The 27,754-nt window shown below is 51.9% G+C and overlaps 11 protein-coding genes across 11 annotated transcripts; 5 read left to right on the forward strand and 6 right to left on the reverse strand.

The window, feature by feature from the left end:
• Positions 1–1,424: 1,424 nt before the first annotated feature.
• Positions 1,425–2,896, reverse strand: BKA67DRAFT_658895 (uncharacterized protein; the record flags this gene model as incomplete). The annotated part of the gene is made up of 2 exons (XM_046107361.1): positions 1,425–2,510; positions 2,855–2,896. The coding sequence occupies 2 exons, from the start codon at positions 2,894–2,896 to the stop codon at positions 1,425–1,427; spliced, it is 1,128 nt and encodes a 375-aa protein (XP_045958880.1).
• A 1,255-nt stretch (positions 2,897–4,151) lies between these two features.
• Positions 4,152–6,845, reverse strand: BKA67DRAFT_535924 (nuclear pore complex protein An-Nup82; the record flags this gene model as incomplete). Its single annotated transcript, XM_046100081.1, has 2 exons — positions 4,152–6,464; positions 6,519–6,845. The coding sequence occupies 2 exons, from the start codon at positions 6,843–6,845 to the stop codon at positions 4,152–4,154; spliced, it is 2,640 nt and encodes an 879-aa protein (XP_045958881.1).
• Positions 6,846–7,239: 394 nt separating this feature from the next.
• Positions 7,240–8,387, forward strand: BKA67DRAFT_646314 (uncharacterized protein; the record flags this gene model as incomplete). Its single annotated transcript, XM_046105908.1, has 3 exons — positions 7,240–7,615; positions 7,681–7,817; positions 7,886–8,387. Exons 1-3 carry the CDS (start codon positions 7,550–7,552, stop codon positions 8,385–8,387), a joined length of 705 nt encoding a protein of 234 aa, XP_045958882.1. The 5' UTR covers positions 7,240–7,549.
• A 417-nt stretch (positions 8,388–8,804) lies between these two features.
• BKA67DRAFT_658898 (mitochondrial ribosomal protein L31-domain-containing protein) lies at positions 8,805–9,402 on the reverse strand (the record flags this gene model as incomplete). Its single annotated transcript, XM_046107362.1, has 3 exons — positions 8,805–8,857; positions 9,005–9,234; positions 9,347–9,402. The coding sequence occupies 3 exons, from the start codon at positions 9,400–9,402 to the stop codon at positions 8,805–8,807; spliced, it is 339 nt and encodes a 112-aa protein (XP_045958883.1).
• A 1,840-nt stretch (positions 9,403–11,242) lies between these two features.
• BKA67DRAFT_623871 (Sedlin) lies at positions 11,243–12,336 on the forward strand (the record flags this gene model as incomplete). The annotated part of the gene is made up of 3 exons (XM_046105514.1): positions 11,243–11,852; positions 11,997–12,107; positions 12,183–12,336. The coding sequence occupies exons 1-3, from the start codon at positions 11,668–11,670 to the stop codon at positions 12,334–12,336; spliced, it is 450 nt and encodes a 149-aa protein (XP_045958884.1). The 5' UTR covers positions 11,243–11,667.
• An 867-nt stretch (positions 12,337–13,203) lies between these two features.
• BKA67DRAFT_516590 (histone H4) lies at positions 13,204–13,605 on the reverse strand (the record flags this gene model as incomplete). Its single annotated transcript, XM_046097828.1, has 2 exons — positions 13,204–13,367; positions 13,470–13,605. Coding segments are annotated over 2 exons (300 nt in total), but the record flags the coding sequence as incomplete, so codon positions are not given.
• A 1,865-nt stretch (positions 13,606–15,470) lies between these two features.
• On the reverse strand, positions 15,471–18,006 carry BKA67DRAFT_535929 (uncharacterized protein; the record flags this gene model as incomplete). Its single annotated transcript, XM_046100082.1, has 2 exons — positions 15,471–15,545; positions 15,604–18,006. The coding sequence occupies 2 exons, from the start codon at positions 18,004–18,006 to the stop codon at positions 15,471–15,473; spliced, it is 2,478 nt and encodes an 825-aa protein (XP_045958886.1).
• A 1,226-nt stretch (positions 18,007–19,232) lies between these two features.
• Positions 19,233–19,727, forward strand: BKA67DRAFT_658902 (uncharacterized protein; the record flags this gene model as incomplete). The annotated part of the gene is made up of 1 exon (XM_046107363.1): positions 19,233–19,727. One exon carries the CDS (start codon positions 19,233–19,235, stop codon positions 19,725–19,727), a length of 495 nt encoding a protein of 164 aa, XP_045958887.1.
• A 30-nt stretch (positions 19,728–19,757) lies between these two features.
• Positions 19,758–20,928, reverse strand: BKA67DRAFT_284503 (uncharacterized protein). Its single transcript, XM_046095970.1, has 2 exons — positions 20,370–20,928; positions 19,758–20,300 (listed from the first exon to the last, which is right to left on the reverse strand). Exons 1-2 carry the CDS (start codon positions 20,485–20,487, stop codon positions 19,789–19,791), a joined length of 630 nt encoding a protein of 209 aa, XP_045958888.1. The 5' UTR covers positions 20,488–20,928; the 3' UTR covers positions 19,758–19,788.
• A 442-nt stretch (positions 20,929–21,370) lies between these two features.
• Positions 21,371–22,474, forward strand: BKA67DRAFT_517156 (NADH-cytochrome b5 reductase 1; the record flags this gene model as incomplete). The annotated part of the gene is made up of 4 exons (XM_046097878.1): positions 21,371–21,533; positions 21,584–21,665; positions 21,728–22,271; positions 22,325–22,474. The coding sequence occupies 4 exons, from the start codon at positions 21,371–21,373 to the stop codon at positions 22,472–22,474; spliced, it is 939 nt and encodes a 312-aa protein (XP_045958889.1).
• Positions 22,475–22,984: 510 nt separating this feature from the next.
• Positions 22,985–26,624, forward strand: BKA67DRAFT_284423 (uncharacterized protein). Its single transcript, XM_046095968.1, has 6 exons — positions 22,985–23,668; positions 23,723–24,030; positions 24,081–24,110; positions 24,166–25,324; positions 25,377–25,934; positions 25,998–26,624. Exons 1-6 carry the CDS (start codon positions 23,420–23,422, stop codon positions 26,502–26,504), a joined length of 2,811 nt encoding a protein of 936 aa, XP_045958890.1. The 5' UTR covers positions 22,985–23,419; the 3' UTR covers positions 26,505–26,624.
• Positions 26,625–27,754: the final 1,130 nt, after the last annotated feature.

Here is a 27,754-nt window from a genome sequence, read left to right on the forward strand (position 1 = left end):
ATCACCAGGGAGCTGCTGCTCACTATCAGATTTGAACAATCCTTGATGGTAATTTCCCAGGGCGGTGAAGATGGGAACGCGGAATACGCGATAAGCGATGAGAAAAAAAGAGTTTCGGTGAGCGAAGGTGAGACCCGCGATGTAAGCATGGTGGTGAGACTTACTTCTTGTTTTCCACCCGTGGGAAGCCACGTGCATGAGCTGGTCCTTTTCGTCGTCATGGTCGCTCGGGCATGCATTTGATCCGGCGCGGCCGGTATACTCTGCAGTAAAACCTTGCTGCATGAGTCGCTCACCGCTTCCTACCGAGGTGTGCATATATTGTCAAGGTTATCAGACGCTTCACCTTGCATTCGCCCGGCTGGTATGTCAATTCTGGTAATAAACAGTCTCGGCATACTTCTTTCAAAGCAATAATGGTCTATTAGTGTTGCATGCAGTACATATTCATCCAATCGGCACGGCCCGGTGTGAGAAGGCAGTTCAAGCGAATAACGTTTTGTTGCATTGCAGGCATATACCAATACTCTAGCTATAGTCCAGTCTAGAGAAACCAGTCCTCTATGTACCAATATGCTCACTGGCCACCCCTTTTCAGTCTGTAGCCCTGAATGTCTACCCACTTAGAGCTTGAGGCTCCCTGCTAAAGGAAACATTTCGCAATCGCTAGTGTAGAAATTATGAAATCCAAACGACGACGGATAACGAAAAGCTGGCACTCCCGAGGAAATTGAGACGAAATGAATGATAACGCGTGGGGGGTGTTAAACTCCATACTTCCCCCTTCACACCTCAGGTCGAGCAGTTATACCAACAGGGAAGCGTGGCATGCTTGAAGTAAAGAAGGCACACCCGAACGCCAAAATTCTCCAATCAAATGATGCCCAATCCTCCGAATCCAACGAGACATGGCGACTGAAGGAGTGTGTGCAGAGAGACACCGCTGTCTGATTTTGGGTACCGGTCCCGAACCTAGTCAAAAGAGGGTGGTCAAAGCAAAATTTCGTCGTGGATAGTCACGCCACATATGACAAACGTATGACTTGAAATAGAGATTGAATATGCCGCTTCCCGATCGTGTGTTAAACACTGGTTTGACCTTGCGGGCAACGCAAGAAATGACCTAAGAGTTTCGGGTCCGTCACTCCCATTGTTGCATCGTACAACGTCTCACAAGACCATTTGCGAATAATTACGATTGGGGACCGAAACTTGTGTTGCAGTTTGACTGTCCGGGCTCACTCGGTCACCGCCATTTCATCACCGGTCAGAACCAAGCTAGTCTGCATATGCATTCCTCAAGAGAATGCCTCCTGCTCCTGGCTGACATTCAGCAGCAGACTCGCATTTTCCTCTTGGGGCTTCAATGCGGAAGCCTCATATTTCGACGCCACCTGCACTTCGAATTACCTCGGACATCCTTCTTACTGCATCGAAGAAGCGTTACCCGGGGTCATGGCATGACCCGGGCTAGGGGGACGCACATAGTCCACCTCGATTTCGAATCTGGGGATGTCGTTCTTGCCCAGAACATTGAACAGCTTAGTGAGGTCGTCGCCCCTGTAACCACTCATGTCGTAAGCCTCACTGCCGAAGAAAGCTCGCTTGATGTTGGCTCTTAGGGTCCAAATCTTAGTAGGCGAGTGATCAAGGGGAGTGACATTGTCGAACGCGTCCATGTGCCCGCGGACATACGCTACTGTGGTGTCTTGTAAGGCCCGAATCGAAGCTCTGCATGATTCGAATATGCGCTGTTCGCTGTGATGAAGCCAGTTAATCGTGATCCGCGTATCGAAGAGACGTGGGTTGACCCCTGGGCCCATTGGTCGAAAACCTGGTGGGGGCGGTACTTGCGCAGCTGGAGTCGGGGGACCAGATGGTCCCGAAGCCATGCTTGGTCGGGGAGGAGGCGGCTGTAGTACTGGCATAGCTCCAGGGCGGTACATGGGGGGAGGCGGTTGCGGGGGTCCTGTCCAGCCAGCAGTTTGAGGTGCAGGCCGTGCTACTGCACGACCTGCTGGGTGACGGACCGGGTTTATGGCCTGACGGATGGGCCCGTCGTCAGCAAGCTCGTCGTCTGTCTCACTCTCGTATTTGCGGTTTTTTTGAGTCTTGCCTCGCTTGCGGTTCTTCTTGGAACTCTTAGAGGATGCACTGTCTGGTTTAGATGATGAGGCTGGCGTGACCAGTTCCTCGTCGGAACTCTCCCAGGTCGACAGCGCGACACTCGTGGCTGCAGAATGCTCAGAGCCGGACATGACAGAAGCCGTATCGTCATCACTTAGGTCCTCAGATTTCTTGTAACTTGGCAACTGGCCATAGCCATTTGTCTTAATGTAGACTGCGGTAGCCTCCGCAGATTTGGCGTGAAGAGATTCGAAGGCTTTCTGAATAGAATCGCACGGTTCAGAGGAGATTAAGGCGTCACGTTCTTCGTCATTCGAGCGAATTGCAACCGCTTTCCAACCGCCAGAAGGCTCTTTCACAGTGGTGATGGAAATTGTATCATCCTGGTTAGAAATGAATTCACAGTTGTCTGGACATAGATTTTTCGCTGTTAGAGGCAATACACAGATTAGTGGTGACTTGGGGTGGGATTACCGATAATTTGGCTCCTGTAATCGAATACAAGAGAAAATGACTGGGATGGCTTCATAATTGCTGGCGTGATAGGCTGCGAACGGTCAAGGTCGGGAGCGAGAAGACTATAGAGACGAACTAACATGGGTTCTCATTGTTGGGCAATTTTTAAAATAAAAAACTGGTAATGGCCGGGAACTTCTGTGTATTTATATGTGGATGGTAGCTGCAAGTACCCACGTCATATTCCGAATCAAGGTTGAATCGGGCATACCATGAGACTGAAATACCATTCATTGGACAGGGCGGTAGTCATGATGCGGTATGCTGGTAATTAAAGGACAGGCTTTTTTTTGCAGGGCGCTCTGCATCTCGAGATCATGCTGTGTTACCATAGTGACTGGCAAGGTAGTGAGCTTGTTTATGACGTGGTACTTGAACCGGTGTACCGCTAGAGGATCTCAGACGTGCTTCTGTCAAACACCATCCAATGCTTTTGTTAGACAATCACAGAAATACGCAGTAGTACAATCAAGCAGTCATCGGGAGGATGCAGCCTGCCATGATGCAGCTTAAGCTTGCCCTTGTGCCTTGATTCAGTTGGTATCTCGTGAAGCTCATACTTCCCCGTGTCTAGAGCATGTCAACAGCTGCCGATTGCCGCCTCTTGGATTTGTTTGGGACTGAACGCATGATATAAGGACCCATATCCTTGACCATCAACGTACAATTTCAACCACTAGAAAAGAAACAAGGCTCTGAGAATTGATTGGTAGCTGTTACGCCGATCATTGTTGCCCAAGATCCGGGAACATGGTACGAAATCAACTCTCAAAATGAATGATAGTACAGAGACAGAGAAGCAACTTGTTCTCGATGTCCACAGACATGTTCGCATCGAAAATGGAAAGAACAGGTTCGATAAGGGAAACGTTGAGGTCAAATAGTCCTTGTCGTGTGAAATTTTCTGGGACCAAGTCAGCCGCATCGATGAAGAACGCCATCAGCTTCCAATGCAACAGGCAAATACTGTACATAATCCCAGCGACAACAATAACAAAAGAAACTGCGACTTGGCGTGTGTGAATTGATTGTCCTTGTCAACGTGACAGTGTTGTCTGAATGTTCAACAAGGTACATTAAGGTTTTACGACAACATCAACGCGTCTACTGCCAATCGCGAGGCTACCAATGATTCGTCTCATATTGGTCGGGTCTTCGTGTTCCAGGCTTCACGGCCCATGCTTCGCGGGTCGCTGCTGGGAGAAATCGCCACTATCGCTCGATGTGGTAGTGATCAACAATTGAGGGATTCTATGGGGGCCACGGCTTAATATGTATGATAGATGCGATAGCCGGGTCGAGTGGTTCCATTGTCCGTGATTGGTCTAGATTTTTCACCGGCTGCCAATGATTCCATGCGCCCGGGTAAGAGACACGCGGGATCGACAGTCCTAATCCAGGGTGCACCATCTTCCATGACACTGCCTGACGGCAATTACCAGCCTTAGGGGAGCAACAGCCTTCCCACAATCGTCATCCCGTGTCCAAATGTCCCGTCGCTCGAATACCTAAGTGGTGACAGCTAGTCGTTCGAGCCTTGATTTGACTGCGTCTACTAATGCCGTCTCACGCTCCAGAAGCCCACGGACATTGCTGATTTTATTTCGTCTGAGATCCGTCGGGATACGAAGATCAGGCGCTAAAGCACCCGACTCTTCTCCATTGCCAGACGGCTTGGCGAGGCTCTCTGCCTGCGCTGTAAGCTCTTCTTTCAGGTGTAGAGCCTCATTGTATCTATTGCCGAGCTGTTTGAAGCGTGATGAACCGTCCACTGGCGGGCCGCCCGAGCCAGTGATGCTGGCATCCATACCCTTCACTTCACCAATCCATGCCTTCTCTTTGTCGCTTAGCTCGCGCGTCGTCGCCTTACCGACAGTGCGGCGCATGTTCTCCAAGCGCTGGCTGAGTCTTTCTCCTCTTTCCTTGGCGGCCTGGAGCCTCCGCTCGACAGCGGCGCTGCTTGTTTCTGGCTCGCCTGCTTGATCTTCTCCTGTAATGGCATCGACTCTGGACTTGACTTCGTTGGCCTTGGAGATTTGTTTCCTGAGCTCGAGCTGTAAGTTCTCAAGTCTTCGAAATAGCTCCGATGCTGCGGTGCCCAGACGATGCGTCTCCCCACTAAGAATCTGATGCGCATCGGTGAATACCTGCAGCGTAACGGGCGAAAGCCGAATCTCCTGGTGTACAATAGCCTTGTGTTTGCTAGTGTTGAGTTTGACAAGCAATTCAGGCAATGCTGAACCTTTCTCGAAGATATGTGGTGCCTGGAATGTGGGACGTGGCTCATAGAAGTCCAGGGGCTGTGCCTCATCCTTCTCAATGACGACGGGCGAGGCAGAACCAACTGGCTCGAAGTCGTCTACCGGCATCTCAAACATGATGCTGAGGGGCCCATCCGGAGTGGCTGTCAGAAGCATGTAGCCAAGGTCAGGGTCGCGGATTGCGACTACTGCCGGGATAGGCTGAGATGGTTCGACTGGGATCCTATGGAGTCTTTCGCGGGTTGAACTTTGTCCCTTCACAAGCAAGTCGATCCTGAAATCAGACCCAGCCTCGGAGTCGCTCTGGAGTTCCTTTTCTAGCCTGAATACCCAAGGTGACAATGATATATAGGTGATGCTGGCAGTGTTCGTAACGTAGAATGCGTATCGAGATGTGACATCTGGGCTGAACATTGGCCAAGCATCTTCGGCCATCTCTAGACTGCCCAGGGTATCAAGCGTCTGGAATGTTAATAAAGCCGGTATAGGCTCCTCCTCTTGTCTGATAATTCTGGATTTGCTTCGGGGTGGTAACCATTGTGCCTGGACGCCTTCCACATCAAGACAAATACGCAACTGGCCGCTTGATGATAAAAGGCAGACAACATTCAGAGACAAGCCCTCGTGATCCATGTCGTCGACTTCAAGCTCTTCGTCCTCGCCCATCATGAGTTCATCTGTGTCGAGCTTTTGTCCAATTGTGAATATGTCAGTCAACTCTACGTCTAGATCATCCTCAGTATCAGGACTCATCTCCAGGTCGAATGGCCCTTGCAACCGCGGGATTATCCCTGGTCTGGTGGGCCGCGTGTATACCTCGGCCGGCGGCTCTCCTAGAGGTCCGTCTATTTCGACTGGGTCCTGATTATCGATGTCGGTCATCCAGTCGAGTTGCTGCTGGGTCAGCAGCTTTGCGCCCTGGGAAACGACCGGGTCATCTTCGTTGGCCGCAAGATTGGCCATGATACCCACGGTTAGGGACGGGATCAGAGTGGGTGGCGGCGACCATCTGCTTGGGAGTAGTGGACAGAGGGCATATACGTCCCCTTCCCTCATGGCCACCCATAGCGTCATGGGAGCCCAGCCACCGGAACCCCTACCAGCAAAACAGGCGGAAGCGACATCCATCTCGAAGGAGTCGGCCGAGAATCCTTTCCGCGTGGTGTCGGTGGAAGCAGCAAAGTTCTGCTCTAGCGACGTGCCGTCTGCCAGCTTGATCAAATCAATGGTTAAAGTAGGCTTGTCGAAGGACCATCGGTCAAGCGGGTTTAGTTCCCAGACCCTCACGACAGCATCAGTGGTGACGGTCACGAGGGCCGAGCCATTGACTCCCAGCGGGTGCCATAATGCAGACGCGACGGGAGAACGGTCGACGACATGGGTTGTCGGGCCCAGAGTCCACCATTTCGGCTTGATGACCTCATTGCTAGGCTGCGAAAGATATGAGAGGTCAGGGACGGCACAAATACGAATGGTGTGTGTGGTCAAGACAGCCAGGTAGTCGGCGAACGGCGAAATGACCAGCTGGCTGATATCAGACCCGACAGGAACGTTGATGGTCTAGAGGATTAGTCAAAATATCGAAAGGGTACACGGAGCGCAGAGGCGACTCACTCGAAAGCCAGCGTAGTCCTCTTCAGCAGCAGCTCGCAGCAGCTCGTCATGGTGCTCGTGCTTGACGCTGATCCCGGAGCGGCCTCTTGTTGTTCTGTCGTGCCATCTCTCTTTCAAGTCGATCAGGTCGGCCCATCTGACCTCCTTCCCGACGGCGACAAAGACCTGGGATCCGGAGCGAGCGATGGTGCGCGTGGGGCCGGGTTTCGACTTTGCTTGGGAGGAGAAGGCAGAGCGCTTGGACTCGTCTGTAGAGGGTGAAAACAGGTTGGAACCCGGAGCTGGTTTGTCCAGCCAGGCAGGCGTGTAGCCTTTGATCTTGGGCATTTTTCGACGGTGAGAGCGGAATGGTTCGCGGCTTTATCGAAAGTGCATATTCTGCCTGGACAAGGAGAAAGATGGGGGTCTCGCTTCTGGAGAGGTTGGGGGGTCTGTTGGATGCAGGTTGCGTTGGTCAATGGCTTGCTGCGCTGCTGTAATTAAGGGAAGGTTGGGAATTGCCCAGTTCGCCCTGCTGACAACTAAGTTATGTTATGTAAACTGTCTTGAGACTCGAACTGAAGCTCTAGCGCATGCGGCCTGCAGTTGAACTTTTTTGGCGGAACAAAAACAGTAGCTGAAGTTAGCAGCAGCAAGTAGTGGCAGTCCCCCAGACCCCAGATCCCAGATCCCTGCCTTTGGCGGCAGCAGCTTCGCAGCTCACAGCTTTGAAACCTGCCCCCCTCCCAGCGCGACGCGTTCTACACACGTTCTGTACTGCACTGCAGTTACTGCGTACCGAAGCGTACATACAGTAGTCTGGGTTAGTTAGTGCTCCGTAGCGCTTGGCACCTCACTGAAAGCTTCCCACAACGGCCCGAGCTTCCCAGGAAAGCCCGCCTGCCTCTCTCAGCCTTCCTCATCAAGTCAATTTCCTTTCATTGGTTCGGCCTCTCATCAAACGCCCACAAGCAACTCTCACATACTTCTGCAACTTACCGAATCCAGCACTTGCTCCCCCGGGGACTCATTGCAGAGCACGCCTAACAACGATGCGCGGAGGCTTCAGGAATACAGTCGAAAGACTGGACCGCCCCAGTGCCTACTACACAAGCAGGGTGAGTCCACACAGCCCGCTAAGCTGCACATGATATGTGACCTCGAGTCTGACCCGGGATTCCAGAACAACAACAAGCGCAGGCGGACTGATCGTGGTCGGGAGGACCGAGATGGAGACTCCGAAATGGCTGACCAAAAGCCAGAGGAGAAGCCCGAAGAGGATCCTCTGGCCAATGCCACCACACTCTACGTTGGCAACCTGTAAGCCCTTCCGCCCATTCACCGTTCCTCAGGAGTAGGGCGGGCGCAGAGGCTGTGACTGCCCACAGTCTTGCCCCGATGCCTGCATTGGTCGCCAGACCGTCTCAAACCTGTTGTTCCGTGCACCGAATCACAGCACCCCCAAGTACTAAGGCGTCATGCAGTTCCTTCTACACAACCGAAGAGCAAGTATACGATCTCTTCTCCAAGTGCGGCGAGATCAAGCGCCTGATCATGGGCCTTGACCGCTTCCAGAAGACGCCCTGCGGCTTCTGCTTCGTGGAGTACTACACACACCAAGATGCGCTCGACTGCCTCAAGTACGTCGGCGGCACCAAGCTGGACGAGCGCGTCATCCGGACGGACCTGGACCCCGGCTTTGAGGAGGGCCGCCAGTATGGTCGTGGTAAGTCCGGCGGCCAGGTGCGTGACGAGTACCGCGACGACTATGACGAGGGTCGAGGCGGTCTGGGCCGTGCCATCAAATCCGAGAGAATGATGGACAATGAGCGAAACCGGGACAATGAGGGTGATGACCAGATGGAGAGAGACTACGGCAGATTACGATAGTCGCGCAGAATTCTATCTGACTACGGTGTGTTGTATTGATATAAAGATACCCTCAGGGACATTGAGCCAGAAACTCGGAAGTTGGGTCACGAAAAGCAATGGAAAGCAAGGTTTATTTGATTTTGTTGTTTAGATTTCGTATCCCTCGGCTGCTGAAGCCGAGCCACTGCTCTATTTGTTCATGTACAGCGAGCTCAATCTTGAAGCTCGAGTTGTCTGTTACAATATTGTACAGCTGGGTGCCGACCACGTGCCTTGCACTTCTTCTGCGGCCCTGCTGGACCCCCAACGATGTCCGCCCGCTCCTTCGAGCCGTGCCGGTGAATAATGCTTCTACTATGTGAATTGCTGTTGCGTTTCGAGCCGATTTGCCGGTGCATGGCAACGTGCATTTCCGCCCATATCCTGTCCAACACCTTAGTAACCAGGAGGGTTGAGTCTTTGCGATACTCTGGTCCACTTTGGCAGCTCTGTGGTTATCTTGGTCAGCCAACGCTCTAGCACCGAATGGAAAGATCCCGAGCCCATCTTGACCTGCAAGCCCCTCCCCCAATTACTGGGCGAGGCAGAGGAGCAGAACGGGGGGGGGGGGGGGGGGGGGGAGGAAAGACACTCACTGTGAATACCCTTCCTATACCTCTTCTCCTTGCGGTCGAACATGGTGTACTTGTCCCTGGGCAGCATCTCGGCCTCGGTGGGCATCTCCTGCTTCCAGACCTCGAGGCTCTTGAGGGACTCCCCGCGCTTGGCCAGCGCCGCGTCCAGCGTCGCGACGACCGAGTCGACGGCCCGCAGTCTTCTTCGTTGTCTGGTCTTCTGGAACTTAGACAGGCGCCATGGGATCTTCCTGTTTTGTTGGAAAAAGAAGGGGAATGTCAGCAAACACTCTCTCCCGCCAGCCCCCGACGCCTCGTGTGCTTTCGCATCTTTTCTCTCCCCCGGGACGTCATAAAACATACCACAGCAGACCGCTGGAGAGCGGACTCGTCGCTCTGAATGCGCCGAAGCCGAACATCGTTTGTAAGTTTGCGTGTGTGTGTGTCTTGGGTTGGTCGGTGATCGCACTGCCCCCTTCGTTGCCAGAATCTCAGCGGCCGAAAGTTGGCGTCGGAAAGCCTCAAAAAGTTCAGTAGAGTCGAGTCGGCTTTCCCGCACGAGCCACAGTGCATCCCCCGGCATCTCCACAGCTCCGTCCAACCGCTAGGGAATGTTCCACTAAAAGTTTTCACCCCACTATTCTTCACCTGACGGGAGCAAGTGTAGAAGAAGTGCCCTGTGTTCGTGGTTTGTGCTGCTTTGCAACAGAAATGCGCATAATGAGCTTTTTGTGCTTTCGGTTCCCCTGTTGATCAATATTCACGTCGCATTCCAGATTGTTCAGATATCACGATTGCATACTTATATGTGGAGTTGCCATGGTCGTGCTGCGGCTCCAGAATATATACCGTGGATGGAGTGCCTTTTATACATCCTGGAGTCGTTGGGTTTCTCCGTCATGTCGCATACCACAATGTATGTTACTCGTCAACGTCGATTGGAGGTTGGGCTTGAATTCATGGTTCAATATGAGATTATATCACAAATGCGCACTCCCCGTGAGGATCCCTGCAGGATGTGGGTTATAATTTTGACATCATGGAAGGCATTTGATACCGCCAGTTCAGACACTGTAAGAAAGCGTTGGATACCCATAGTATTGTCGCGAGATGGTGGGCTATATTTCTAGATACTGAGCTACATTCATTTTCTATTGCTCTATGTGGTCCCGTCAAGGATACCTACCGACAATGTGTAGCTGATAGCATGTCCCCCGTGGAGAGTTGGACATACAGCGTAGTAACTAACGTTAGTAGCGACGTATTTATCAGTGGACGAGTCACTAGGGTGTGTATTTCTCAAGCACAACCAACCTACACGCAACAGCGTCCTCAGTAGCCTGGAGGTGTTACTTCCTGGCTTTCACTCGTCAGTTGTGGGCTGAGTGAGGGAGGTGAGATGCTTTCCAAAAACATGAAGGTCATCAGTGACTTGATGAAACCCGCGCGGTTGCTGGCCCTCGCGGTAAGCTGGCTCCTAAGTGACCGAAGCCTCAGTACTTCGGTTTTGATGTGACGGATCCTGCGTTCACTTCTGACAATCTTTGAGATGAAGACTAGCCAAACCTTCAGATGATGATGACTTTGCTTTCTTCGCAACTCCTAAACCCCAACCCTACCACAAATGGGGGGCAGTCTACGTCCTGCCAAACGAAGGCACCAGGAAATCACAATACTACGACACCACTGAGAATCTGGCCGTCGAGCTCCAAGTGGCTGCTTATAACCAGGCTTTGACTTATCAGAGGGCTTACGGATGATGCTCAGTTCTACAAGGTCAAAGGAAGTGATGGTAAGAATGAGGACGAGTGGCCAATACTTGCGTCCCAGGCATACTATCCGTGGTGTATGCTCTCTTATATCTAACCCCTATCCATCTTAACCGCACCAGTCACGCCTACAAATATACGGAACATCCACGACCGCGACGTATCCGCACATGGGCCCAAATCATAGGACAGAATACGCATGCTTCACATGTGCTACACAGGAAGCAGATCCATGCTTGCCATACGAGAGAAGGTCAGGCTCTTCGATGATAATTCTGAGTGCCAAGATCCGTTGGCGGCGTATTTTGACTGGGTCATTGAGCAGGAACAGTTGTTGTCTTTCTGGCGTGTACAATCCAGTCTCATAGATGTTTGAGTTACGTCTAAGAGCCGCATTATGTATTGTTTGTGAAGATTTTGTCACAGATAGGTATTCAAGGTGTTTGTGAGCTGGTCATGTAGAATGCATCAAAGTAGAAAGATTTAGGTAAGCTCGAAAGCCCCACCCCAACAAGCTTCCTTCTGTCAGTTGCAGGAACAGGGTTCTGATTGGAGCGACAGGTGGGTCATATGAGGAGTGGGGGGGAAACCGAAAGACGGCCGGGGGCCCCAATCTCAGACCCTCCAGCTTCGAGGTCGCAGTCGAGGTCGAAGTCGAGGTCCTCCCAAGCCGGCGCCAAAGTTGAGAGGATTCCGCAAACCTAAACCCGAACCCGAACCCGAACCGGTATCTGTCTCTCGTCAGTCTCTCGACTTCCCAGGCTCACAGCTGAGAAGTTGTGCCAGAACGGCGCAAAGCGGTTCCCCCTCCGCCGCAGACAGACCGCCAATGATAGTGCGGTAGGTGACAGCATCCATCTTGCACCTGACTGCAACCAACCGAATCGTTTGCCATTCCTTCGGAGCTCGCCCAACATGTCGTACTACTTCGTGATAATCGGCACGCAAGACAACCCGCTCTTCGAGCACGAATTCGGAACCTCGAAGCAGGGCGGAGACGGGCTGTCGCGGTTCAGCGACGAGTCGCGACACATGAACCAGTTCATCGTCCACTCATCGCTCGACATCGTGGAGGAGGTGCAATGGGGGACTGGTCAAATGTATGTTTATTCTCCTCCCCTCCCCTCCTCAGGGTCCAGTCTTTCGGGACCGGCTTGCCCTGCTCCCCATATGACGAAACCCAAGCATACAAAGAAAATCAGCCGGGACTGCTTTCCTCTTCGTTATTCTTACCTCTCGCGCAGGTACCTCAAGAACATCGACCGCTTCTTCAACTCGTACATCTCGTGCTTCATGACGCCGAGCAACACCAAGTTCCTGCTGCTGCACCAGCCCATCCCGCCCACCGGAGGTTCGTCCTCGACGGGGGCGGCGACCTCGACCTCGACGTCGTCGCGCTCCAGCACGAGCATCGGCGCGAACCCGACGAGCCCGCAGACCGAGGAGGCCGTCAAGAACTTCTTCACCGAGGTCTACGAGAACTGGGTCAAGGCCAGCATGAGTCCCTTCTACCGCCTCAACCAGGAGATCACCAGCCCCGTCTTCCGCCAGAGGATCGCGGCCGCGGGGCGCAAGTATTTGTAAGAGAACGAACGGAAAAGGACAAACAGACAGACGTCTTCTACAGTCAAGGGAAGGGGGTTCAAAGAAACAGGGCAATCAACAACGGCATACGGCTCTCTCGAGCACTGGGGAGGGGCCCCAGCGGGTTCCAGCGATTGTTGGGAAGTCGCCGTTGGCAATTAGAGGCGCCACATCTGATACCAGGCGGTTCAGGCTGAACACGAGCATCAGTACGGCGTGTATACCCATCGCGACTCATGCGCTATTACCCATGATGGATGATACGATACCCACGCCGGTGCATGCTCTTCAGCGAAAACATTGGGAGGTCACTCAGTAGCTTGGTACATCGAGGTACATTTTGTGGAAGAGGCCTGAACAAGTCGTGATAGAACAGCCTCAGTCATGGACGGCGTAGCCAGAGATTAAATGCCTCCCCTCACTTGTGAGCATGGAACCATGGTAAGCACCAAGTAAGCACTGCCTGAGGTGGCGTTGGAACCGCGTATCAAGTATCGCAGCAAGATACCCCAACGCCTCGAGAGACGTTGGAATACCCTACAAACAAAAGCATGCAAAAAGTCACAGCAAACAAGACAGGATATGATGTTCATAGCAGCGCCGCATCAAGGCAACGCGTCAATATATTGAGTATCATGTAGCTTTGCTTTAGGCTGGTGCTCTGGTCGGTCCCCTTCCATTTCCTGGAAGTAGGTCCACCGACAGGCTGCCCGCAAATTAATCAAATCATACGCGTGACCATATTCCCCTTTGTGCCAGAAAAACGCCGATGAGTGTATCATGCCAAACCATGTCAAATCACAATTATGGTAGGTAGTAGTTTCCCTCCCCTACCGCCGAAAAAGCAAGCAGAACTGTAGTATCCGCTTAACCACCGAAACCGTACAGGGTGCGGCCCTGGCGCTTGAGGGCGTAGACGACGTCCAATGAGGTGACGGTCTTGCGCTTGGCGTGCTCGGTGTAGGTGACGGCGTCACGAATGACACCCTCGAGGAAGGACTTGAGGACACCACGGGTCTCCTCGTAGATCACTATCAGAGAAAACACTGTTTAGTATCTGGTCGTTTGTTCGAAAAGTAACCAGCGCCCCGAGAGGGGTTCTAGTATGTGGCAGTGTAGACAAGAGAACTTACTAGCTGAGATACGCTTGACACCACCACGACGAGCGAGACGTCGGATGGCGGGCTTGGTGATACCCTGGATGTTGTCACGAAGAATCTTTCGGTGGCGCTTGGCACCGCCCTTGCCGAGACCCTTGCCGCCCTTGCCGCCTATGGGGGAGAATATAAGTCAGCATGCATGACCTGGACAGAATGAAGTGGACGAGAGAGCGCCTGTTGCATCGTCGTCAAGAGACGCGTCGTAGGGGTTGAGGTCACAGTGTCTGGAGGTACCAGGCGCGTCACGCTGATAGCGAGTGAGGCCATCGCCAAAAACCCCTCCGCTAGTGACCACTCAACGCCGGCGAACCGCGACCATACCCAATGCGACGCGTAGATGGGATGCGACTGCAACGCGAATAAAAACAAAAACAAATAGTATGCAACTTACGTCCAGTCATCTTGATGGATGAGTAGTGTGTGAAGATGTGTTTAGTCGATGGAAAGTGGATGCAGATGCTTGGTGACGCGGCGTCAAGAAGATTGATGGAGATGGATTTGTGTTGATTGCTGTAAAGGGGAAAGGAGGAGAAACAGTAGACGTAGAGGGTACGGGGGATAGTATTTATTTGTGATGGGGGGCCCTGCAGCTACTGATTGTAAGGCGTGGACTGATTCTGTGCTGCTGGGGCACTAGTCTGTTTTGGGGTTGCAATTGCCTGGCTGATCTTCCAAAAATCAGCATTTGTCTGGGGTGGTTTGTTAATTCAAATCAAGTGTCTGATCCGGGGCGCAGGAACACTGCTATGCGCTCTTGTTTTTTGCTGGGCTTTTCGCCTATGTAGTTGCCCAAATCAAAATGGCCCGTGCTCTGCGCTATAATCCAGTGCACCACCAGCCGCAGCCGCAACGCGAGGGTGGGTGCATGGCCCGTGCTTTCTTTGGCAAACAACATCAATAACTATTAAGGTTACATGAGTCCCCGGAGGAAGATGAAAGTCGATGCGTAGTATTGCTACTCGGTTGGACATGGGACAGAAGAGAGCATATTTCGGCCATTCATGAAGATGAGCAGCAACGGCAATGAAGCTAGTGGGAGGTCATGTCAGAAGCAGGTAATACCCGCGACGCGTCGCCTAGTCGCCCACCTGATGCCGCACGTAAGGTTTAAAGAAAGTGATACTTGGTTTTGCAAAGAGCAAAATACCGGCAGGACAGTTGCTCTTGTTCAGACGGATATGCAATCTACTATTTAGCTGGTATCAACGGACCTTTTCCCACGACTTCACTACAAACAGCTCACTTCTCGGACGACAATCACTACCCTGGTCTATTTCCTATTTCCATGAAGCGGGACTTGGTGATGCATATGCAACTTGCATGACACGGGCAGTCACATGAGCTAGAAGCGCATTGCAACATCTCACGGGGCTGCTACTAACTACAGGTTTTCTTCTTCTTCTGTTGCTGGTTGATTCGTAAGTCGAGTGTTTCTAAAAGTACTCTGAGCTAGAGGATAGGTGTGTTAAAATTCACCAGATAAGTTCAGAGAAAAGAAGCTAAAAAAAATCTTTGGAAAGTCCATGAGATCGACCAAAGCATGAGCTTTGGTCTTTCTTGATATCTCATATTAGTTTGTGTCGAGACGGGTACTGATGATTCTCTGTACAATCCGGCCCTCCAAACCAGCATCAGTAGCTTCCCTAAAGTTACAAGACCCACGATCCTAAAAGTACTGTTACCTGCCTATAGGTAAAAACACCGTATGTAGGATCTATCCTATGTAGTCCTGAAACATGTAATGCTTCCGCAACTTTCCTGATGTCAATACCTGAACGCCTTTGCCATGCCGAATCAATTTCATGCTCAGACCATCAAGTCATCCCGTCTGGTCTCGTTACCTCATAATCTTAGAGCCCGGGGATACTCTTCCGCCCTTAAATGCATCAGACCGAGCCAATGCCGCTGAAACGAAGCAAATACAAAACCGCTTGACTCTGCAGGCGTGCAAAGCTGAAAGCATCATGCCCTGAATCATGCCATCATGGAATCTTCATAGCTGTCATCATCTTCAAGGCTCTCAATCGCCTCCTTGATCTGTTGATTCGCCTGGTTTTCCAGTTAGTACAATGCACAGAAAAAGAGTCTTGTGGAGAGTTAGACAAACCTTCGGGTCCAGATTGAGAGCAATGGTGTAATGTTTAATCGCCGAGCCGTTGTCACCAAGGGATTTGTAGAGTTTTCCAAGGAGGAAATGGACCGTGGCTTCATCAGGCGCAAGGTTCTTGAGTATCTCAAGTTCCGTCTGGGCAGCCTCTAGTTGATTCAATGCTAACAAAGCACGGGCTTTCTTGTATCGTGTCTGGGCAGCATTCGGTGCCAACTCTGTAGCCTTGCTGAAATATTGTAGCGCCTGGACTGTTTGGCGCTGCTTCTCCAACACATTTCCGATGCAACATATCAAGACAGCATTTGTCGGGTTGATAAGAGATGCAGAATGGAAGTGGGTATAGGCCTTATCGTAGTTGCCTAGCTTTTCATATACGCGACCAATACCATAGTATGCGTTGTAATGGCGGCGGTCAGCCGAAATTGCTTGGCGGTAGGCTGTGAGGGCCTTCTCGTACTCCTCGTTCGCAACATGTTCGTGCCCTTGTAACGTGTAAGCATAGGCGAACTTGGGATCCAGCTGAGTTGCACGCTTGAAACAACGCAATGCTTGTTCATGATCACGTGCCAGAGACCATGCATTGCCAAGGGCGCACCATGCTTGTGGGCTATTCCATGATGAATCGACCAATTCGTGAGCCAGGAAAGATAAATCGATTTCTCGCTTGAGAAACCACAGAATGGTCGAATAGATTTCCATATCTTCAAGACGGCTCGGTACCAGAACACGTAATTTTCTATAGCACTCCTCCGCCTTGCCGTATGCTGCTTGTTCGTAATACGCCCGGCCCATCTGAGACAAAATCCAAGGTGTATTTTTGTGACCGGAAGGAAGCGAGTTGTATGCAACTAGGGCATCAGGGCATTGAAATTGCGACAGAGCCAAGTATCCAGAGCCAAAAGGTTTTAATAAGCTGAGCAGAGACTTCAAGGCTTCCTCGACCTTGGTATTGTCCGACTCCACCGGCTTCGTCACCGGGGGATTTGGATGTGCTTCTTTAATCCTTGGAGCTTCGGCGTGATCGACATCCATTCCGTGCCCTTCTACGGGTTTCCGGTTTCCGCTGACTGCTCTACCGACACTGGTTCCCGTCGCAGAAGTTGGTCGCATGATCCTCGAGATCGGGGGTCTAGCCTTCTTCAATTCCCGAGTCGGCCCAGCTCCAATTGTCGAAGCTCCAGAATTGGCTTTTGTGTTTGTGCCTTTGAACATGTTTATTCTCGTGCTTCTTCTTGGTGGTGCACCAGGCTCTTCCGACGGCTGTCGTGGCTGGACAGGATGACCAGATACGGTTCGCTTACGCTCGACCCCGGGTACTGCAGAAGTCGAGGCCCTAAACATCGGAGGTGGCTGGTCCAAAATTTGCTCGTCTTGCACCTTCTCTTGAGCCCGCAGATTTCGCCGCGTACCAAGCCGGGAGGTGGGTTTGGGAGGCGCATCGAGTAGAGTCGATTCCAGAGCTTGGGCATTCCTCGTTCTCCGCACCGGTGCTTGTGGAGGCTCGGGAGGAAACCCATTCCGAGTTATGGGAGGATGGCTAATGTTTATTGATGGTGGTGTATCCATTCCTTCCGGCACCGGCACATTGCCAGCTGTCATTCTAGAACGAGCTGCACTGATCTTTAACATGAAATCATTCTCGGTGATGGATTTCGATAATAGGTTGTTGCCAGTGAGCGCACCGTTACCATCAGCAGAACCTTGGGAATCGAATGGATCTGCAGGGCCAAAATTAGGTATTCTCTGAGCTGCCTTCCTCAGCAGCACTGGTTCCAATGGGTTCGTCCCATTTTGTTCGGCCAGGATACCATGTTGTTGTTGTTCCTCTTCGAATCCTTGCAACAATGCCTCGTTCAGTCTGAAGATGTTTTGTGTCCTGACATGAATGCCCATGTCACACAGTGCCATAAAGGCATCCCACATGAAAGGGTTGATCTTCAAGGACTCCTCAAAACAAAGTGCAGCCTTAATCTTATCCTCGTATGCCCTGTACAGTTTGCCAAGGAGACAGGCGACACTGGCAGAATCTGGATTTGGTGCTCGAGTCGATGCGCCGTGCTTTCCAAAGCTGAACTTGTTGGTCCATAGACCTCTTGACTTTTCCAAGGCAGCGATGCCGTCCCTGTAACGGTCGAGAACGAGACAGCTCTGTGCAAATATGTAGGCGCACCCCAGGTGTACACCTCTGTATCCGAGAGGCTTGCTGAAATCGTAGGCAGTCCGATAATCGCCGAGGCGGAAGTAGCACAAGGCAACCAAGTAGGCGGTCTCGCTGGAGCGCGGGTCGTGTGCGCCGAGTCGTTCTGCATAAAAGAGTGCATTTTCGTAATTTATGTTGTCGAGATGGTAGTAAACAAGCTGTCTCAGCTGGCCGGTTACGGCTTGAGCTGTGAGCCCCATGATGGAGGCTGCCTGTCAATGATGGGAGAGGAGGTGTGTTAACACAATGGCTACTGACTCATGGCCATGAGGTGCTGTTGATGCGATGAACTACCATAGACTCCGGTATTGACCCCTGGGTATCTCGAAGTGGCGGCTGCGTCGGCTGGAGATGATGGCGCCGATGCTGAGTGCGATTTGTAATGGCCGCGAACACGGGAGCTAGGCCTGTTGGGATAAGCAAAAGGGCTGGCGCGACGATGGGATTAGAATGCTTGAATGGTCTTGAGCTGGAAAGACGAAGACGACAAGAACATGTCAGGCACGGTGGACGGGTACTCGGTGGGATGCACAAGGAGCGAGGGCTGGCGCAGGTTGCGAGTGGTGATTTCCCTGAACAAGCATACGCAAGCATATACTTGGCTGAAATTGGACGTGAATGGGAGCGGAAGGTTGGGCACGAGCAGCAACATTCCTTGTCGTTACGGTTGCCGCCTGTCGTGATGGCGATGGTGATGGGGCTGGGCGTGTCGCAAAAGTTGAAATGGTGACGGTTCTCTGCGTCAAGATCCCCCCTAGTCCCTCTGCCCTCTCTGTTCGAGAAAATGGAATCTGGTCCGACGGATGGGAAGGGAAGGGAAGGGACGATTATTAGCACTTGACTCCAGTCCTTCACAAAGTTAACCCTAGGCACAAGGTGGGATGGATGGGTTGACAGGCGTTTCCTAGTTGCCGTCCAAGCTTCGCGATGTTGTGGTGACTTTGACGGCAGGCCTCTTTGATTGGCTGGCCGCTTGGGTAAACGCCGTCTTTCGAGACCCGGCGCCCTGGCAGAGCAACAGCCAGTGAGCGCCTAACCAAAAATGACCATGGCCAGTCACATGGCCTGGTCCGCTGCCACCAAATTCAACTTCAGCCTCACCATCAATCAAATGTCCGAACTGCGACAGTACATACATAACTACCGCTTGTGATCATCCAACCTCCCCGCGCTCTGCACTCACGCGCGTTGCACTCACGCGCGTACTATTGCACTATCGACAAGCCTCACTGCCATTGTGGTCCGGATTAGCAGCAGCAGCAGCCTGGGCCCATTTCTGTGATTTGGCAAAAGCAGCCTCGGAAAACTGCCAAAAACAATTAGCTGGTCTTACTTACGTCACACACAACCTTTGACCTTCGTCCAACTCTCACTGACCTGCTCAACTCGTCCAGCCTGTTTGGAGATTCGGGTCCCAACGTCAAGCATGGCGCAAAAAGCGAGAAAGGACAGGGCCAAGTCCAACGCAGAGTCGCTCAAAAATCTCCATCTGGGAACCCTGATTGTTAACACGTGGTTTGTACTGGCCAACCTCCTATTCAAGCGCAGATCGTTGTGGCTCTACGTCCTTCTTTCTATCCCGGCCTTCGCCTGCGAGTATATCCTAGAGTCTACGGGGCGTCCCAAATATGATCCATCGACCAAGGCCCTGAAGACAGCCGGCGAAGACCTCAGCGCACCCGGATTGACCGAGTACATGTGGGATATCGTGTGGGTCACGTGGGCCAGTGTTGTTGCGGTTATTTTCTTCGGAAACGGTGGCTGGATCTTGTGGGCTGCCGTTCCTGTCTTTGCTGTCATTAAAGGATGGGGCCTCTTCGGCGCAGCACGAAACATGGCTGGTGGTATGCAACAGCCACCAGACGCTGCTGCCGCCGCTCCCGCGCCTGTTGGGAACCGCAAGCAACGACGAGCTGCTTGAACGACGGGTCGCCTCAATATCCTTCTGTCTTTGACTACATACCATCTATCTACGGGCTGTTCTATGCGGCTTTGTGACACTCCAGCTCTCTGGACCATTCTTCCAGGATCTCCTTCGGAACATCTTGCACCATGACATGGATGTGCTCTAGAGACCGAACACTCTGCAATGCGACCCAATTCTTGAACCAGAGGACCCGGTCTTGGCCGCCGGGTCCAAGTCTGTCCATGAAGAACCTCTTGACGAATGCCTCGATAGTCTTTCGACTTTCCGGGGTCATGTCACCTGTCTGGGTATCCGTCTCGACAAGGGTTCTTGACCATACAACGATATGGGCTATATCGGGAGTCAGTCCGTATGGCCAATCATTCAGCAGTACCCGGTAGTCTGAAGGATCCTCAAACGGCGTCTTTGATTGGGGGGTGAAAGGCGGTATGCCCCAAGCTTTGGGCAGTCGATGGACAAGCAGGTACTGGGACATGGAGCCATATTCTGCTTTTGTTTCTCCTGTCCACTTCATGTACTTGCGGAGATCTGAGGGCTTGCGCTTCAGGACCGAGAGATTATTCTCAGCTATCGGGATCGTTCAGCTCCATTTCCGCAGATAGACAACAAAACTAAATCATTCTTCTTCTTACTGACCAATGATCTGCCGTAAATCCTCCCAGTCATGATATTGGTACTCCTCATCTGTCAATGAGAGTATCCACTTGTCAGTGTCCGTCAAAGGGAACGGCGCCTCTGCCGTAATCTCCCCCATTTTTTGCCTTTTTCGACTTTCGGGGAAGGCAAGGACTGTCAGTTGGGGGGCTGCTGTGCTTGTGTTTGTGCTTGATAGCGACAAGGTCTACACTGCGGGAACTCCCACTTGCGTGGTTGACGGGCCCTCAGTCAAGACGAGGGTGGGGGCGCTTGGCGCGAGGTCCGAAGCATGTCCGGCATGCTATGAACTCTTGCCGAGCAGGTGACTTTGATAGTTAGCCTAGCTCAAGTCTTGGCGTCTACTTCGGAATTCTGTGTGCTCAATACAGTAACCGATTCCGCGGAAGGTCTGATACTGACACAGGAACCTACAGATTAACAGTAAGCAATTTAGAGGTCGTCAGATGCAATCGCTGCTGGGCCTTGCTCCCTGCAACCTGAACTCTGTCCTTAAAAAGGTGGAAGGAAGACCCCGGGTTGTTTATCGAGTCCGCTAAACTCTGTCGTTACAGGCCAGCTCCTTCGGTAACTCGATTTTTGTCCGCTAGATTGTGGGGGGTTTTCACGTCTGGCAGCGACTGCTAGCGATTGCCAGCCAGCACTTCCAGGGTGCGGCTCTACCTACCGGTATCTCCTCCAAGGCTATTAGAGCTCTAAAATTACAGCTTCCCGCAGTTCAAGGGTTCTTTCCGGCCCTCCGCCCTTCCCCCACGTTCAGGGTCGAAGCTCCTCAACACTTCAGCTTGTGGTGGGCTGATTTTCGAAATAATTCCCAACCCTTGCTTTTGCGCCGGACTCTTCCTCGAGAATAGTCGCTTCGTTTATAACCTTGCGGCGCCAATTCCACTTCCTACCTGTGGAAGATCGGACTTGTTCCCCTTTTCCTTTTCCTTTTTGTCTGAGACGGCAGTCGATCAATTGTTCATACACAACTTTCCACAATGAGCTCGTCCGCATCATCTCTGACCTCGAGTCAGAACTTGAACGGGATTATCATCCCGTCTGGTCTGCTTATTGTCGGCACTCTGATAGTAAAGAAAGAATGGGCACCCTTCGCCGTTCTCCTGGCTCTAGCTCTGGGCAGCTTCAAATACTTCAGCCAGCGTATGTACCAATTCAGAAGTCATCATTGTATTTCACTTACAAGATATCAGAGCCCAAGAAGTTCCTTAAGCCGGATCTGTTCCAGGACCTCGAGCTCAAGGAGAAGACCATTCTCTCCCACAATACCGCCATGTAAGTATATCGTCTTGTAAACCCATATTTGTCTTGGTAGACTGGGATGCTGATAGTGGTAGCTACCGTTTCAACCTGCCGACCCCCAACTCCATCCTCGGCCTGCCCATCGGTCAGCACATCTCCATTGGCGCTGCTTGCGAACAACCCGATGGCAGCGTCAAAGAAGTCATCCGATCCTACACCCCAATCTCTGGCGATCACCAGCCCGGCTACATTGATCTTCTAATCAAGTCTTACCCCACCGGAAACATCTCCAAGTATATGGCCTCCTTGAACGTTGGCCAAGCCATCAAGATCAGGGGGCCCAAGGGAGCTTTTGTTTACACTCCCAACATGGTGCGGCATTTCGGTATGGTTGCCGGCGGAACGGGCATTACTCCCATGCTTCAGATCATCCGTGCTGTTATCCGAGGACGCCCCACCGGCGACAGGACTGAGATCGATTTGATTTTCGCCAATGTTTCTCCCCAGGATATTCTTTTGAAGGAAGATCTCGATGCGCTCGCCAAGGAGGACAGCGGCTTCAGAGTTCACTACGTCCTTGACAAGCCTCCGGAGGGCTGGACTGGCGGTGTTGGTTACGTTACTGCCGATATGATTACTGTACGTGCTTGGAATACCCAATCTATGAGCTTACTGTACTGACCTAGACACAGAAATATCTTCCCAAGGCTGCTGATGACGTCAAGGTCCTTCTTTGCGGACCGCCCCCAATGGTCAGTGGCATCAAGAAGGCCACTGAGAGCCTCGGCTACAAAAAGGCTCGCCCTGTCAGCAAGCTCGAGGATCAAGTCTTCGCTTTCTAAACGCCTTCCGTATGGAGCTGGCGGAGCGTGCATGGGCACAGCACTGATATAGGTCCTCAATGCTCACAAAAACATTAAGCATGAGGGCCAGGGTAGTATTCACGTGTAGGCATGAGTCTGAGCTGAATATCTCTACAAAATACTCCAGCTTAGTGAACAATTGGTCAATTTGTTGGAGGCCCTCAGCTCATGCTACATGGTCGTAGCTAATGCAATCGAAGCCGCGAGTCATTTAAGATATAAACCCCGTCCATTCGATAGAGAATAGAAAGCCATTGTGCCATGATACCCGGCCTTGCAAAAAAAAATGAACTACATATATATCGGTCGACGACGCTTGGCGATTACTTACATTACACTTGATCTTTGCCAGCCACAACTGTACCCACGGAACGGACACTTTGAGGTTTGAGACAGCCATCGTAAAAAAGAAGACTCTTTCTGCACCCTCCCAGCCTCCTCTTGTGACAATGTCTCATGTTGGCAAGGTCTCATGTGATATTGGTCAACTTGCATCCTATTTTCGTAGCTCGACTACCCCACGCTGGTTGTGACGCACAATATTCGGTCACCGCGAGAGGATGCCGCTAAACCCCATTCTGCGACCGAGGCCGCCTCACTGCGTCTGTTCAGCCCGATAGCCTGCACGACGTACCAGACAAGACAGCTCCAACAACTTGGTCTCAATGCTACCCCGTAGATTTCTGTATCAAGACGTCAGTTTCTCAACTGTGAAATTGTTCACGCACTTAACTTCATCCTTTTGAACCGATCGTTTCCGTCCCCCGCGTCGTGATTTATGTCGTCTCGGTGAGCGCGGACGGCGCCGAGCAAGGTTGCGATGTTCATGATACAGCGCATCTCGCCACTCTGCATTTTGTGTCAATTTTTATCGTGCCTAATGACATTTTGAGGCCACTCCGGTCAACCCGAGATCTTCTAGCGATGGGAGATAATCAGCCATATGTCACGATTCGGACAAGGAGGCCTACGGATGGCATGAGCATTGGGAGCAGTGGTGATTCTACCGTACGTGGACGAGTGAATGCCCAGGAAGGAGGACGCCTACTCACATCATCTCACCAGTATGGGTCAAGCGCCGGAGATGACAGGACTCCGGCGACTACCCATGATATCAGCCGTGTCAACTACCATGTCAAACATATATCTGACTTTGCAAAGTCCCTTGAAGATGTAGGTATAATTCGGCGGCAGCTTTAGATACACGAATACTGATGCAGTTGGCAGTCCGCTGCACGGGCGTTCCCAAACCGCGGGCTATCCCAGAGGTATAAGAAAGTCCAGGCACTTCTCCTACATTGGACATCTGACGATCTCTTCGTGCTCCCGGAGCTAGAGGACCTAGAGCGGTGCTTTCGAGAAGAGTACAGTTGGAACACCGATACTTTTCCCATACCTTCTGACAACTCGCATTTGGAGTTGATGATGAAGATCGGCCAGATGGTCAAAGAGCATGAGTCTACCGATACCCTGTTTGTCATTTACTACGGTGGCCATGCAAGAATAGACGAATCCAGACAAAGTACCTGGTGCGGGTAAGCAAAAGGCTCCACGAAAAATTTGGGCGTGTCTAATCATTTCGCAGGAATCGAGGCTCAGATTCGCCCTGGCTGCAGTAAGAGTCCATTGCCAGATGTCTCTTCTCGCATATATTGGCTAACGTTCCTCAGGTGGTCAGCAATTCAAACTTTACTTGAACGTTCACTTTCTGACGTTCTCATTCTCCTTGACTGTTGTGCTGGAGCAGCAAGTGCCACGTTCCCCAACGGTAATAGCATTACTGAAACTATTTCGGCGAGCAGCTGGGATGCCATTGCGCCTGATCCTGGGAGGTACTCTTTCACAAGCGCTGTGATAGAAGTCCTGCAAGAGTGGAAGCACCGGACATACTCTGCTGCAATGTTGCACGCAGAAATCCTAGCTCGACTGAAGCATCCGAGGCCTATCATGCATAATGGTCGAAATTTCGAGGCCCGGTCAACTCCAGTACATTTTATGATGACAAACAACCACAAGGCGCCCAGTATCGAGATGGCGCGGATCTTGTCAGAAGACAGGATACCCCCATCACCGCCCGCAGAACCAGAAAACGAGCCTCAAGCTATGACTGGCAGATCCGGGGTTCCTCAGGACGCCGTGGCTTCCGAGCCGAATGAAGACGTCCCTCATGTCATGATATCGTTGGCACTAGAAGAGAACCAAGCACTTGATGTCAATGCATGGGAAAGCTGGCTGGCGGCGTTTCCAGCAATTGCGAAGTACGTCAAGGTACAGGGAGTGTTCAAAAGCCACTCAACACTCCTACTTCTATCTTTGCCAGTCATGGTTTGGGATCTATTGCCCAACGATCTCGCGTGCAACTTTATTGGTTTCATCCGATCAAATAATTTAGCCGCTCAGAGCAAAGGCGAGCCATCAAGTCACCAGCTTGCAATACCGACAGGTGCGGAGGAAGAAGCAATGTCAATCCTGTCAGGCACAACAGCAACGACTTTTTCTGGTACATTTTCGTCATCAGCAACACAAGCGAGAGAAAGCCGAGCACCTGGTCCGTCTATTGAGGGCTTCAGCCGGCGCAGGACTGCGCCAGCGTCGGAAATTACTACAGCCACCTCTAGTGAAAGCATATCCAATCAGATGATAATGAACCAATCCAAGGATTCGAGAAGAACCATATCGACTTCAAGCCGTAGGGCTCGTACCCGGCCTGATCTGGCCCCGCATGTACAATCTCGTCTGGAATTATACTTTCAAGACAATCCCTCACCAACCGTTGGAATAACGGAATTTCTCGCATCCAACCTGGGTGTCGAGACTACTGACATTAATGTGAGTTCCCCGTTCATTTGAGGAAAGCGAGCTTGTATTGATCGTTCGCCAGCTATGGTTCCTGCATCGCCGAGAGCAGCAGCAAGTGGACAATAAATTGCGAAACCTACCCATTGCCGACCAACGTCCAGAGCCACCAAGGGAGGGTGCTCGAATGATCCTACCAGGTCACCTCAACAACTTGTTAGAGATTGTATCTCCCGACCAGATCCTCCTTGTCGATATGCGCGCAAAGGTAGAATATGACAGGTCTCACATACATGGTTCCATCAACTTCAGGGCACCGGCCTCATTCGTCCAAAGAGCCCCGCTAGAAATAATTGAGAAAACATTGACAGATGAGGCCAGTCGAGAAACTTTCAATGGTTGGTATACCTGCAAATGCATTATCTTCTACGATCGGCACGTGGAATATGCATGGGAAAGTCCAACCGCCGAGGCTTTGATTCAGAAGTTCCGCAGCAAGAGATGGTCTGGCCAGGGCTTCATCTTGAAAGGCCACTACCGCGAGTTCTCAGATTCCTTTGACAAGTACATCGACGGTCAGAGGATATCTGGCAGTGCCAAGAAGTATTTGGAGAGCCTGCAAGAAAAGTCGGCCCAAAAGAAGGTGTGAACCCCATGCACAACCCCCCTTTACTCCGGAGTAGACTAATTTCTCCCCCCTCTGCAGAAGGAAAACCAAGAGGAGTACGAGGACTGGCTAAAGCTACTCGAGGGTGAAGATCGTGCGCTACCAACAGAACTGGCACCCGCAGTGAAGACAGAGCGTGCAGAAGCAGCAGAGAATCACCAGAAAGACCTTGAGATCGAACTGGAACGACGGTTGCCTCACCTATACCGCAAGGTCCTTGAGCTCAAGCCCGACGACAACTGGAACATCAAAGCCCCGATTGTCGAGCACCTGTCAAGGGGCCTGGAAAAGATGCACCACACCGGAAGGGGTGGTGTAGGTGGCTCGAGGCAGTCGGGCTATGCGGACAAACTCCAGCAGGACAGGTATAGAGGCGACGTCCGCGATGTTGCGGACTCGGATGACGACTCGCAGGGTAGGGACGGTGCGAACCAAAAGACAGGCGCCAAGTCGCCGCCGGAGGACAGCTCTGGAACAGGCGGTGCCGATTCCAAGAAGGGTCGAGGACGCAATGTCCTCAGGAACATCCTGAGGAGCGGGAGGTGATCCCGCACGCATAAAAGGTCGAAGCTTGTCGCTGTCAAACGAATGTTTACTGAGCTTGGGACAATCTGGGCCGCCTTGAGGCTCCAGATTAGTTCTCTGGGGCTTGGCTTGACGCTTTTTTTGCGGTCGAACCATTCGTGGGCACATGCCTGGTTTGTAGACTCGGCATATTATTTGAGCCAATGGATGCATTAGGCACGCGGGTATCAGGACAGAAACAGCCAGGAAGCTTATTCCGAGATGCGGCTGTCCGTGCTGTGTGGTGGGACGTGGTTTTTCTACAGCCACGATAGGCGACTCGCCGGGTGTTTCTATTCACTAATTAGAATATCAAGACATTCAAGGAGATTCCCTACAGTAGTTGACTGCGACTTGTTTCCGGGACGGGGGTACTGTGTTTATCGTGATGTCAGAAGCGATTTGTCCAGTGTTTCTATCTACGTCCTCGTGATTTCCCAATCGGAAGTGGGGAAACAACCGTCTCATCGGGGTTCTGCCACAACGATGTTACCGTTTCCGTCTGTGTTGGCATGGCACGATCATATTGGCGTCACTTTGATACTTTGTTGTGACAACCCGGCACTGCACCAGAGGCCAAATAGTACACACGAAGGTTGGGGCAATTGGCCAGGCACCAACCTTCTTTATCCATTCTGTTCCAAGTTCGGGTTTTGTAAGTGTCTGGCTTGGAGGAGATGCTCAGCAACCGGCTCCGAAGACGGCTCCAGACGACAACGGCTGATATTCGACGTGGTCCTGTAAATATCAATGACCATGAGGACCATATCCTCTCAAAGCATCAGTACCCTGGGGTGGCGAGCATTGCAACCCAGATGGAGAATAAGAGTTTGGAACTCCCAGCCCAATCTGCAGGACGAAAAGGGAAATGAGCTGCGCTCTTCCACGTTGCGGAAACGCCATTTGCCGGATCAACAAAGCCAAGTTTACAACGCTTGACAAAAAAGTGCAGCAACTCTTGTGCGGATCGCCGGCATGCCTTGGGGGAGAGGTCAGAAGTCATCCGAAGTCTTGAATGGAACAGTAAGCAGCGACAAGGGGTTTCCTCTGTTTGTTTGTGCTTTGACAGAACTATACTTCGTCCGCTGGGAGGTCGAAACAGGCCGAACTGCCCATCTGCCAATCGCACGGATGCACCATCACGTCAAAGCTTGGATCTCACACACACCAAGCTGTCAAAAGGCCCGGATGCGTCGCGATTGCATTTCCGAGAAGCGTCCAAATCGAGTAGA

This window comes from Truncatella angustata (genome assembly GCF_020726525.1).
Source record: "Truncatella angustata strain MPI-SDFR-AT-0073 chromosome Unknown BKA67scaffold_4, whole genome shotgun sequence".
In the NCBI taxonomy this organism is placed as follows: domain Eukaryota; kingdom Fungi; phylum Ascomycota; class Sordariomycetes; order Amphisphaeriales; family Sporocadaceae; genus Truncatella; species Truncatella angustata.

What these genes read in the sequence shown, in the direction of transcription:
- BKA67DRAFT_284503 (XM_046095970.1), bottom strand. Translation starts at nt 20,487, where the DNA reads ATGGGGGAGATTACGGCAGAGGCGCCGTTCCCTTTGACGGACACTGAC. An exon ending in GGATTTACGGCAGATCATTG is followed by an intron (nt 20,301 to 20,369) that starts GTCAGTAAGAAG and finishes CGATCCCGATAG; the next exon opens with CTGAGAATAATCTCTCGGTC.
- BKA67DRAFT_284423 (XM_046095968.1), top strand. Translation starts at nt 23,420, where the DNA reads ATGGGAGATAATCAGCCATATGTCACGATTCGGACAAGGAGGCCTACG. An exon ending in TTGCAAAGTCCCTTGAAGAT is followed by an intron (nt 23,669 to 23,722) that starts GTAGGTATAATT and finishes TGCAGTTGGCAG; the next exon opens with TCCGCTGCACGGGCGTTCCC. An exon ending in AGACAAAGTACCTGGTGCGG is followed by an intron (nt 24,031 to 24,080) that starts GTAAGCAAAAGG and finishes ATCATTTCGCAG; the next exon opens with GAATCGAGGCTCAGATTCGC.